The sequence below is a fragment of the Calidris pugnax genome, unplaced genomic scaffold (assembly GCF_001431845.1).
Source record: "Calidris pugnax isolate Ruff unplaced genomic scaffold, ASM143184v1 scaffold573, whole genome shotgun sequence".
Classification (NCBI taxonomy): Eukaryota; Metazoa; Chordata; class Aves; order Charadriiformes; family Scolopacidae; genus Calidris; species Calidris pugnax.
In genome coordinates, this window is record NW_015091316.1 from 618897 (window position 1) to 631916 (window position 13020).

Here is a 13020-nt window from a genome sequence, read left to right on the forward strand (position 1 = left end):
CCCCCCCCTCCCAGAGACCCCCTTCCCCTCCGCTAACCTCCCCCTGGCTAACAGGCACTTTACCCCCTGCCCACCACCCCCCCGAGATTTAGGGATGGCACCCAAGCCCAGCTGAGAGCTGGCAGCACCGCCTGCCTCTCCCCAGACACCTCTCTCTGCCTTCCCACCTTTGCTCTCGCCGCACCGGGGGGGGAAAGGAGGGAGGGAAGGAAGGAGGGATGGGGGATGCCAGGGCTGGACAATCCCCGCCGCTCCCGGCACCAAACGGCCCAGCAAGAGTGGGGGGTCCCGGGCCGCCCCGGGAGCACGGCTGGGACGCAGCGTGCCGCCGGATGCGGGGTGTGAAGGGAAGTGACTCTGACGGGGAGGAGAGGGCAAGCGAAGCGCAAATGGAAGAGCCCATCTTTTATTGACGAGGAGCTCTCTTGTCACAAGCGCTTTCCCGCTGGCTGCCACCCGCCGGCAGCCCCACGCTGTTAAAAATTAACCACCCGCCCCGGGAGAGGAGCGGGGAAAAGAAGAGAAGAGATGGAAAAGGAGGTGGCGGAGGGTTTCTCTGCAGTGCCAGCCTGCGGGTTGTTTCCTGGAGCGGCATGGCGGGGATGCCGGGAAGAGGAGGGAAGGGGCAGCTGCTTCCCCAGCAGCCGCGCCGGACATCATCCCATCCCGGCTTCTCGCTGCCGGCTCCGGCTTGGCGGTGAGCAGGAGGAAATGAGCGCACGGAAACAGATTCGCTGGATAAGCTGCATCCGAAAGGCTTTTGGCCCTGGCTCGCTGGGACCCAGCCGGGTTATCCGGAGCCACCAGGGCTGGGAGCCGGAGGCAGCTGGGGGCTGGTTTGGGCAGGAGGGCAAGGAAAAGCGCTGGGCGTAGAAACCGGCCGCAGCCTTTGGATGAAACTCCAGCTTTTCGGGCCCTGCTGTTGATAGGAAGAGCAGCAGTAAATATTATTGCAGCTACGTCCTTGCCTTGTCAAATAGCAGCTAACAGGCAGCACCTGCGTGGCTCAGGAGGCCGGGAAACGGCTGGCGAAGGGAACGGAGGCTTCAGGAGGGATCCCCGTCAAGACCCAGGCTGAGACCTGGTGTGAGATGCTGTGAGAAGAAGTATTATCCACCGTGGTCATAGAGCCAGCGCAGCGGGGAGGATGGTGGCAGCACCTTCCCCTGGGTGCTGTGGTGAAGCAGGCAGTGCTCTCTGGGCTGGGGGCTGCAGCCTGTCCCCCTCCCCGTCCCAATCGTCCTGCGTGGCTGCCAGTGCTGGTGGGGGGCATTGGAGAGGGGTGCCACCACCCAAACCGGAGCTGCTCACTGCCCGGCTGCATCCAGAGAGCAGCGGGACGGGGAAGCTCAGGATGGTGGGGACAATGTGGGATCATCTGGCGGAGCACCGAGCCACTGGGTTTTGGCGTCTGACATTGCCCCCCCTGCCCTGTCTCCTGCGGGTTTTGCAGGTGTGGGGAGGGGATAAAGCCACCTCCTGCTTGGTGGGACCGTGGTGCTGCCGTCCCATTCCGGCTCGGTCCTGCTGCAGGCAGCGATGTTGTGGGCTGAGCGTTCCTGTCCGAACCAGAGCTGGGATGGATGGCTTGTTTTGACCCTGGCTCCTGACAAGGGTCGGTGGCCACCAAACCTCTCACCCTCTGTCTGTCCCTCTTGTCTTTACAGATGCGCTGGCTCCCTCCCTCCGAGGCTGGTTCTCAGGGCTGGAAGTCCCGTCAGTTCTGCTGAATGCCGGGTGAGTGCCACCTCCCCGCTCCCCTCCTCCTGCGCCGGCCTGGTGGGCTGGGGGCCACCTCCACCCTCACCCTGAGCTCCTCGGGCTCTCCGGCAGCTCAAGGGTGGCCAGATCCTATGCCCGCACCGGTGAGGCCGCTTTCCAGCAGGCAGCGTAGATTCAGGTGCCCTCCTTACCCCCAGGAAGGGGAGGTCTCCACCACCATCCACCCCAAGGCTTTCCCAAATATCCAGGGGCAGGATGGAAAGGCTGGTCTGTGGCTGCCGGCCCGTGCTGTTGCAGTGAGGCCACCTGGCTGAGGGCAACCTCCCCCTCCCCAACACAATGCAAACATCTCATTAAACCTTAATGAGAACTCTCCAAAGGAAAGGCACAGTGTTACTGGGGGGGGTCGCTTTGATTAACACCTGGGATGTCTTCAGACGGAAAAAGCCTTGCAAGATACACTCTGCAAATAACTCGGCCTTTTGTGGATAAATAAACAAGAGGGATTCAAATGGAAGAGGAGAAAGAGGCATGGCTCGCCCCGTGATCCCAGCCTGTCCCGACCACCCCAGCTGCTGATGCCCTGTGGGGAAGCCTCCTGTGGAGAAACCCCAGAGGATCCAAGAGGGTGGCAAGGCTCCGGTATCGGCTGCCCGTGCCACCACTCTGCCCACCCACCCAGGACCCGCAGCGCTGTGTCACAGCCACGAGGCTCACTCACCCGGGGAGGGCAGGAGGACCGGCCATGGCTGCAGCCGTCCCGGGACTTGGACCCACAAAGCCTTTATCGGCTATTTTAGGCCCAGCAGATAAAAATAGGGAGCAGCGAGGCTTTGGGAACCAGCGGTTCTTCCAAAATATGGAACGTGCCAATGTTTCCAGCTAGAATGTAAGCAGAGCCATATTTGGGAAGGGGAGATGAGTGAATCCCTTGGACTAGGTCCACCTGCCTGCAGCAACCCTAGTAGCCACAATGGGTGGGGTGAGGATGGAGGGTCGGGGACCTCCCGGCTCCCCTCCAGGCTCCTCCAGCCGGGAAGGGCTACGGCACAGCCCAGCGAAGGATTTTGCTGCTGCCCTGGCTCTCCCACCTGCATCCTCCCCATGTTTGCCACATGGAACTCATCAGGGCAGGGCTGAACTGTAAAGTGTCCCCTTAGGAAGCACCAACCCCGGCCACCACAAAATAACCTCTCCCTGAGCACACCAGCCTCAGCCCCTGCCAGCATCCCTAACCCTCTGCTGTGTCCTCTCGCAGGTCTCAGGTGTGTGATGGTGGCCTACAGTCAGTCTTGTGGGTATTAATGGAGTCTTCCAAGGCGGCTACTGGGTTGGCGTGCTCTCCGCAGAACCACAGTGTGCTGGTAAGGCTGCAGCACGGCGCCGGGCTGCGCGAGGGGGATGTGGCTGCTTTGGGGAGGGAGTAGAGGGGCGAGGAAGCCAACGCCATGTGGGGTGGATGAGTCCCCGGGCTGGATCCCTGCAGGGCGGCATCGCCGCTCCCGCTGTGGCGCGGTGCCTCCAGCGCCGCTCCGCCATTCCCGCCTCTATGGGCGTTATCTGGGGCGAGAGTTTCGACAGCCGAGGAATGCCTCTCGGCTTTGAATTACCCCCGGTAATCTCATCTCCCTGCCGTCCTCGCTTCCTGCCTTGGATCAACACAGACCGAATTCCTCTTAAGTGCAAAATTCAACTCAAAACTTAACTCTCAGCTTCCCAGCCGGCGCCTCCTCAAGTTAAAACCCCAGGGGCTACAGCCATCGGGAAGAGCAAACTGGGACCCAGTGGGGTCCTTCCCCTCTGCCTGGGGTGCCGACAGCCCCAGCTCTCCCCGCAGGCACTTCCCACCTTGCCCTTCCCTGGTTAAACATTTGCCATCGGAGCATGGGCTCCTCCTTTCCTCGCCCCATTTCCAAAACAAGCCTCCCTCTCCCCCAGGCTGCGGCACGGGGAGCTTCCCTGCGAAGGAGAGAGATAAACCACAGCGCCTTTTCTGCTTTGCCTCAGCCCAAGATCGTGGCTGGCTGCTTTCCTCTTATTTTTAACACCTCTCTCTGTTGTTACAGGCTTGAAAAAAAAAAAACAAAAAACCTCACACAAGTTTGGATTCCTCCAAGACTTTCCCACAGCCTCTATCACACATCTGCTCTCCTAGAAGAAAAACGAAAAGCATACCTAGTAATAATATTTTCCTCTTTTACACTGTATATTTGTAAGAAAGAGTGTGTTACTTCTGAAAGCATGGTTTGACAGGCATTGCTGTAGTGTTTGAAAAGTCTTTTCAAACAGAACCATAGGAAAGCAGACTACAAAAAAGAAAAAAAAAAAAAAAAACAAAATGAGAGCAAGTTTTTTTGTACCAAACCTCCTAAATAGGACAATCTTACACTGGGTCGGACCACAGGTTTTGTGCTTGACTTTTGAATGCGTGTAATTAAGAGTGTCTATCCTCGCCCTGCCCCATCAGCTGCATGTCGAAGGCATGATGTTCACGTGCGTGCGGATGTCGAGATGCACGATTTGGGTCTGTAGGAATTGTGCTTCCCTCTGGCACAGGGACTGTGCTCCGGCTGTGTCGGCACGACGTCTGCAGACACGTACAGTATTACCGTTTTCTTCCCAGTTGTACCAAACAACAACCAGGCAGGACAATCAGAAACTTTCTTATGGTGTTTTTTTTTACCTTAGGGCTATGTTAATAGCTTGCTGTGCAAAGCTTCGGCATGGTACAACGGCTCGGATCAGGGATGGGCAGAGACAGCCCACACATGTAGCAAGGTGACAATTTGCCTCCTCCTCCTCCTGCCATGACTGCTTGAAGTTGTTATGGGCAACGTAAACTGCTGTAATGAGAGAAAAAAAAAACAAACAAAAAACCAAGCCCTCCGTTCACCAGCTTACTCGAGGTTGGGCACAAGTCCCGAGCGAGCCGAGGGGCTTAGACACGTGCCTACCGTTACGCCAAAGCGCTGGGCTGAACTGGGGTTGTAGTGTCAAAGTTACGCCGGTCTGGTGGCTCGCTGTGTTTAATTTCCATGTTTCCATGTGCAAAGACAAGAAGGGTGCTAACACCCTTGGGGCAGTATCTGTAGCCTTTACAGAGATAGCATACCAGCAAAGAGACCACTTGACTTTACTAGTCTTTCCTTCTCCTTGCTCCAGGAGGCATTTGGAAAAAGAAAGAACAAAGCAAACCAAAACAAAACCTCAAAAGAGTTTTCAGTTTCGTGCAAAACTTCTCCTTCCATTGCATTTCCCCAAAGCCCCATCTCTGCTACAGAGTACACCGAGCTCAGCCGCTGCCCGGGCTTCGCCGTGGCCGTTTTCCCAGCTGCACTGAAGACACAGGGTGCCTGTGGCCTTGTGAAACATCCTAACCTTTTTCCTCCTCCTTCCTTTTATTCCGTGGGTGGGCCACAACAAGACAGCTGAGATTTCGGCTGCTGGAGCCGGGGCGGGGCGAGGGGTGAGATGGTGCAGTGGGAAACTGACCCCTTGGGGTCTTCTGTAAAAAGCGGGATTGATAAAGGCGACGCGAGAAGAAATCAATTCCAAGACAAACCTCTGAGCGGCTCTAAAAGGAACGATACCAGCGTTTCCAAGCGACGGACTAACTCTTTTAGCAAACTATTTCCTGTACTTTGTCTTGTGGAGAGGAGAGAAGCTTCCACATTGTCTACTCCGCTTTTGGAAATATGTTTAAAGGTACTTTTCTATTGTGATTTTTTAAAAATAAAACCAGTGATTATTATAAGTTATGCGGAGAGCGTCATCGTGTGCTGTGTATCTGGTTAGGAACAGGGGGAAGGATCCTAACCCGCCCTTCGGGGCCTCAGGGAACAGCAGCCTCCTTCCTCCCTTGGGGTATTTGAAGGCAACGCTCCTGAGGGACGTGATTTTTCAGGGCAGATACCCGATTTTTCAGGGCAGATACCGTTGTCCCACTTGGCTTGCTTGGATCTCTAGGAAAGCTCCAAAATCCAGGCTGGAAGGATCAGCAGGCTTAAAAGAAATGACTCCAAATTTACAAAGATGTTATCGGTTAGTTTTTAAACCTACTAATCTTGGCACTGAGCACAGGAGCTAAGCTGCGATTTTCCATGAGCTCAGCCACAGCAGAGGCAAACGTAACCTAGAGACGAAGGGCCAGATTATTATTTTTTTTAACACGCTGAGATTTTTGAAAAACTTGGTTCATAAACCCAACCTAGAAATTCTTCCTCCTTCCTCTGCTCCGCCCCCGCCCTGATAAATGTGACCAGCGTCCCCAGGAGCCTCATCCAACAAGCCAGACTCCGAAAACAAAGTACTGGGAACAAGCTCCAACTTAGCTAATGCAGGCCGGAGAATGGTACGTAAAGGATGTTATTAAAGCAGGCTACAAACTCTGGGGTGGGAGAAAGAGGCATGGTGGTGTTACTTGAAACCCCCGGCTGGCAGGGATGAGCTGGGGAGTTAAGCCCTTAATATTGGACGCTAATCCTGCCGCGGCCACCACAAGTCACAGCTTTCTTTCCGAGTTGCATTCAGGGGAGAGGTTTCTTGGCAGGCCCAGGGTAGGAAGGGAAGAGAGGGACAAGCTGCGAGCGCAAGGCGAACGTATTGCTCAGCCCAACTGCTATTCAGAGCGGCGGTAACTGGCCGACACCACCGTCCCAGGCATCCCTTCAGCGAGACACGCAGATGCTTTCGGGAGCGGAGTCAACAGCAAACATCCTCCAGCTAAGAAAGCAATGAAACACGCACGCATCCTCCTGGACTTTGCCTGGGTACAGCATCTGCTCCCAGATCTGCTCTGCGAAAGGAAGCGGGGCCTTGCTGAAAATATTTAACTTCTTGAATCATTTCTTTTTTTTTGAATTTCCCCTGTAAGCCAAACTGTTTTCAGCTCTGTGCTGATCAGTGTTGCCCTCATCAGTGAGGGGGGGGAGTGGCAAGCTGCTTGCCCAGCCCCAGCGTCTCCTTTGCCTGTGGTGACCTTTCCCCATGCGGCCAGGGGAACATTCCTTCCCTGTGACCATTGGGGCACTTACAGGAAGGCCAGAGCTGCTGGCTGACACCAGGAGATTGCAAAACGGGACCAGGGACTCCCAGGCCAGCGCTGGCATCCGATACCGGGGATAAGTCCCAGGGGAAACGAACAGGCAGAGCTGGAAAAACCAAAATGAGAAAATTTCGCACTCTCATTGTTTCCACTTTCCCAAGTCTTTCTCTCCCCATCCCCCAAGCACCAAGGCTAAACTCAGGGAGGGGGGAGTGCGAATGTCTCCCTTCTACGCATCCCTGCATCCCTGTGCAGAGGTTTGCTGCCCTGAGGCTTCCCACTGGAAGCGACGGCCAAGGCAGGGAATGGGCTGGCACGGTCTGCAAAGGAAAACGCAGTGCTAACTCCCCACATCGGATGGACACAAGCGAGCGGTGGAGGAACGGAAGAGCTGTATCTCCCAGAGGATTGTATGGGGGGACAGGCAGCCTGCGCAGGCAGAGCTGAGGGCAGGGATTAGTGGAGGGTGCTGTGGGAATGGAGCCGGGCCAGCCAGGGCAGGGAGAGCAAAGGGCAGACAGAGCCGGTGCCAAGGCCGGCCAGCAGCGCCCGCAGCACGGATGGGGCTGGGAGGAGGAGCGAGACCAGGACCCGCTCCTGCAGGCCTCCTCAGGAGAGCAGGGGAAGGAAACACAAGGCTGGGAGAGGGAAGATGAGATAGCACTGGGGTTTGGCCAGGCAGCTTGGGAGGCTGAGACACAGGCTGGGAAGGAAGCTGTCGGCTAAGAGCAAAGAGGTGGCCTTGTGAGGACAGCCGGGGCCAGGGTGAGGGGGCGGCACTCACCGTGGATTTGCTCCCAAATTCTTGAAGCTTGGGGAAATTGAGAGGCATCAGCCAGCAAGTCACCACGCTGCCTGAATGCTGCCAGGCACGGCTGCTCTGTGCTCCCTGCCACCACAAAAAGGCTCCACGTGCCTGGGAAAGCAGGCAGCTAGAGCGTCATCCATCTCCCTGCCCTGGGAAGGACCGGGGTAACTGCAGACAGGGGATTGCACAGCCCACCTGAAAGCCTAAAGTTTGCACTGGGGCCGTGCCTGCAGCCCAGAGGCAGGACAGCCATCCCCAGGCCAGGCAGTGCCTGCACCAGGGAGACAATTCAAGTCAGGGAGATGAGCAGGGTGGCACAGATGTGTGCCCTGCAACTGCGGGTTATCTGGAGACCCAGGCTTCAGCCAGCATTTCAACACTGTTACCTGCCTCGCTGCCACGGTCAGGCTAGAAACCAAGACGATGGTGGAGCTTAAAAAGCAAAGCTAAGAAATACCATTAGCAGATCCCTGAAATGCTTCTTCTAAAACACGAGGAAGTCAACCATTAGCAGAGTCTGGACTTCATCTCTGTAGTTTCCATAATTAATAACTGGCTCAGGAGGGAATAGAGAATACAGCATAACTGATGGAGGCAGTAGGAAATCACACAAGTACTTCAGGCCTTGGATGTAAGCCCAGAAGTGCAGGTATAGTCAAAAAATTAACTTAATGGAAAGACAACCTCCTGCCTTAACCATCCTTTTCCCCTGTTGTGCTTGCACTTTGCACAACGTCCAACCCATGAGGCTGGTGGAGTCCTACACATGGGTCCCAACCACAGAAGCCCTGATGAATTTTTGGAGTCATGGCTGTTTTTTTTCTGGGCTGGTGGATAAAACAGAGGCTGCTGCACACACTTGCAAACCAAAGCAGCAGAAAGTAAGGCAGTGAGAAACAAGGAAAACTGCTCTTACTGCAAGCTGGGCAGCACTGAGGAAGTCAGGGCTCAGACCCACAGGAGCATGTGGGTAAAAGTGGCCTCAGGAGAGGACAGAATTGTTGCCAACAAGAGATCAGGGCAGCCTGGTCTTGTCCAGGCAATGTTTGAAACCTCCCTGGCTGGAGAGACCTCCCCACCAGCTTTTATTTTTCCCTAATATCCAAGCCAAACTTCCCACATTCCCCTATTATGTCATCTGCCATGGCTGCCAAAAAGAGTTTGACCACATCATCTTCCTAATTGCCCTTCACATCGCTGTACCCGTGATTAGATATGTCCCCAGTCACCTCTTCACCACAATGAGCTGTCCCAGCTCCCCACTCTCCTCCCAGGCCCCTTACCCCAGGAGACCCAACCAGACCCTCCCCAGCATCCCTGTACCCCTCTTGAATGGAGGGGGGAGGCCCAAACTGGACACAGCTTCTGGGTATGACCTCTCCAGTGCTGAGCAGAGAGCCAAAAGCTTCCCTTGCTCCATTGGCCCTTGCTGGAGGGGCACAGGCTGCATTCACCTCATAGAGGAAGAGAACAGCTGCAACTATGCAATACCCAGCACGATGGAGAAGCTGCCTTCCTGCTGAGAGCCCTGCTGTGTCCAGACAAGCTCTCTCTTCTGGGGAACTGTCACTCTTCCTTACCTGCTTTACAGGGATGTGTCCAGAGAGCCTGTGCAGGTCTGACAAGACAGACATGGTTGGGAATGAACCTACAGAGCCAGAACAACAGACCGGAGAAGTAGCACAGAAGCAGACCCTCTCTCCTCTAGGAGGAGATCAAGCCCTAAACCACCTGGCATTCTGCATTACAGCAAAATGCCGGCCCAGGGTTCGCAGCTGGTGCGGTGCTGCCTTTTGCAAGCACCCCTAGAGCCAGGCTGGGCAGTGCTGTACCAACGCCAGCTACCTGAGGCGGCCAGGAACGCTGTTTGCAGGCGGATGCCTCTCTTGGCAACAACTCAGCGGTGGGCATGGATGATCCAGCCATATCCCTGATTTTGCCAGCAGCAGAAAGCCAGTGCCAGCAGATCGGGGATCGAGCTCTCCTCTCCCCTGTGGTTGTTAGCAGTTAGCCTTACCAGTCTTAACCAGTCAACAGTAAGCACTCAACTTGACTGGACATCCTCCCCCAGATGCAGTAGCTGCCAGAGGCCCCCGAGGCAGTAACACACAAAGGAATTTGGGCCTGGTACATTAGCAGCGACCGGAAAGCAAGCAACAAAGCTGGAAATAATGAGATGTCAGTGCCATAGTTGCTTCTAGTCATCTGCAAATGCAGGCCCTCCTCATCAGCAGGTACCGGGAGCCCAGCTCTCCCTGGTGGCCCTGCACCGCCTGCCCGTGCTCATGTGAAGTGACAGCCCTCGCTGGCTACATCCACGTGCAGGGTCTTTATACCGTTCGTCAGGGCTCCCTTGCCTCTCTCTCCTCTGCTCTCTAAAAGCCTTGAATGATCATGATGAATTATAGATCAGCTCTGGTACACACCGCCTTATGGCAGTTTTCTCATTCAAGCATACAAAATCCTGCTGTTTTCCATCCCCTTCCAGAATGATCATTGTAACAAGAGGAGGAGGTAGAGTAACTCTTCAGTTAGAGCAACTTTTAGAAGAGAAGCCAGTAGAGCTCCATGTTTAGAGGTGTGCCCTGGGCTATTCAAGTTGTACCTTAAAAAAACAACAGTGCTTTTATTTGGGGGGTGAGGAGGAGCAGATGAAATAAAAGGTCTGGTTCATGTATACAGATACAAAGAAGTCCTAATGAACTCCTCCTGAAGGGCCAGTGCAGGCCCTTTTCCCCATGGGCAGGTATGTTGACATTGCTAAAGGATGCCCTACAAGGATACCTTTCCAGAAGCAAATCCTAGACCAGCAATGCCTTGCTAGAGAGGAGGAACTATCAGAGATACAACCTGGCTTACTCCACCAGCTCTCTCCTCCTCCAGTTTCATCACAAGGGAATTGGCACACCTCCCTCGAACAAGAAGAACTAGAGTAATATCAAGGGGTAAACAGAAGACTGAGTACACGTCTCTGGCTGCTTGCAGACCTCAAAAGAGGTGTGTTCTCTTGGGAAAAGCTCCAGTGACTGATGCAGATACCGTCCTCGCAGCCACAGGCTCAGGATGGAATTGGGCAAGTGAAAGGATGATGTAGACAGTCAAGATATATCTCCGAGAGCTCCCATCATTGAGAAAGTGTCCTTCTCCCAGGGATCTGTCTGTTTGTCCATCAGCATCACAGGGAATGGGAGCTGAAGGCCTCTCTGCTCCTGGCTTATATGACAGGGAAAGAAGAGAAGGATGCTGCATCAGAAGAACTGCTCATCAGTGCCTGCATTCCTCCATTGCCCCAGGGAGGCAGAAAGGCTCAAATGATAGCCCCACCAGGTTTGACATACTGAATCCTGGAGCTGAGGGAACAACATCCTTGCTGGATGGGACATGTATGACCTGACAAGCCTCAGGAGACTGGAAGAGGCAAGTCCTCACTTTGCAGGGACAGGTAAAGACCACACTGAGATTGGTTTGCCAAAGAGTCTTCCTGAAACGCATAAGACAAAGGTGTCTGCCATGGACAAGATGATCATTGTAGGCCCCTTCCAACTGAAACATTCTCTTCTACGTTCTACTTTTGTCAAGGGCAGCCCGAGTCCCCTTATCTTCCTGGTTAGCAGCAGAGACTTGCAGAGAAGGAAGAGAAAAATGGAGTAATAGGCACACAGCCCCCAGGAGAGAGCATGATGCTTCTCACCAGTCCTTTGCACCACCAGACTGAGGGAAGAATAATTTTGCCAAAGAAAGCGAGCTGAGGGCATGATGGTTTTAGCCACTGGGAGAACCATCTTGCCAGACACAGAATACATGAGAACACCCTGGAGGAAGATGAAGTAAGTTTAAGTTTTTAACAGCTGTGAACTCTTACACTGAATTTCAGCGAAAAGCCTGATTTGGACATTATGCCGTGAAGAGACTCAAGCAGACTGGAGCGGTATTAAAATGCTTTCAGCAAGCAGACTCCCTTTGATATAGTCCGAGACGTTTTCAAGTTGCACCATTAGATTTTTAAGAGGTCTTGGAAAAACCCCATAAGGACGACTGAGAAAATCTTCAGTAGAGAAGCAAAACCCAGCTCCCGAAACCCACACAAAAGAGAGGAGCTAATGCTTATTTTCTGAATTTGTTTCCTTCACAACTGCTTGTATATATTCTACACCACTTCTAAAGTGCCAATGTGAGCTTCACTTCAGCTGTTTTTGAGACTGTACCCTAACAATCTGCAAAACTTATTATGCCCCTTCTGCCAGTAGAGCAGAGAAGACTTCCTCCAGTGAGAGAAAGCACCTAATCCCATCTTTCCAACTAGACATCAACTGGACCATTTTGTTCCTTTGAACACTGGAGCCTGACAATGCCAGCACAGCACACAGAGCTGGTAGTCAATTTTCCTCTCCAGCTCTCCTGTTTTTTGACCTAACACATTTTTAATCTTTGAAAGTAGCTGGAGGCTTTTTCTTTAGACTCCTCTATTATCTTAATCACTTGAGCAGAGAAAAAAAAGAAAAGGTAGCCTACCATACAGTCTGCTTTGCAAGCTTTGGTTCATAGAGAAAGGGTAATACTATGTTGGATGACTGGGAAGTTACCCCATAAAATGCCCCAAAAGTATGAAAGGCAACTCAGAGCTCTCTAAGAGCCCTGCTTTTGGCTGAGCACCACCACCAAAAAAATCACTGCTCAAAAATGTAGCAGATGGAAGGGAGCTTTTTTTTTTTTTTTTTGGTTGAGTGAAGATGACAGAAGAGAGGTGACCAGTTTTGCGAGTGAGCTGCAGGTGCTTTAAGGCAGGGCTGTAACAGAAAACTAAAAAGCTCCAAGAGAAATTGCTTGTGCTGACCTGGAAAGTATAGGAAAGAAACACCGTTTCAAAACCAGCTGGAGCAGCATGCTTTTATAGATATACTTTTTTTTTTTTTTAAAAAAAAAAAAAAAAAAAAAGAAGAAAAAAAAAACAAAAAAAAAAAAAAAAAAAAAAGCATGAGAAAAATACATGCTTTACCTAAAAAAAACAACAACAAAAAAAAAACCCCTACCAGCATTTAGCAAGTCTTTAAACAGGGCTGACGTGCAATGCTGGAAGTATTGTCTGTTTCTCAAAGGAGCAGTCTTAGCAGTCTTTAAAATCAAGAGGATAAATGCTACACTTACACAGGTGGATTTCTCCTCCTGCGCTTCCCCAAGCAGACATAACTTGTTCAGTGTGACAGCAACAAAGCCTTATTCTTCATTTGTTCATGTGTCCAGATCCAATGGCCTCTGCTTCAAGCCCCGATACATCAAGCAAGACAACAGCTCACGTGCACGCAGCAGCAATCTGCTGTCGGTGGGATATCGCAGCCACTTATTTTATCTTTGATCCTAACCCTGAAGAGCAGAGAAACAGCTCCTCTCCCACAGAGCCATGAAAACAATATCAGCATTGATTGACTCTGGTTCAGTACATAAAAAT

General features: G+C 52.8%; 1 protein-coding gene across 1 annotated transcript in view; it reads left to right on the top strand.

Moving 5' to 3' along the window:
- Positions 1 to 5480, top strand: part of RBPMS (RNA binding protein with multiple splicing) — a 9742-nt gene extending 4262 nt beyond the window's left edge. Inside the window, exons 7-9 of the mRNA XM_014960897.1 lie at positions 1668 to 1737; positions 2981 to 3086; positions 3789 to 5480. Coding sequence (XP_014816383.1) covers positions 1668 to 1730 — 63 coding nt within the window. The 3' untranslated portion in view covers positions 1731 to 1737; positions 2981 to 3086; positions 3789 to 5480. The remainder of the gene's footprint in view (positions 1 to 1667; positions 1738 to 2980; positions 3087 to 3788) is intronic.
- Positions 5481 to 13020: the final 7540 nt, after the last annotated feature.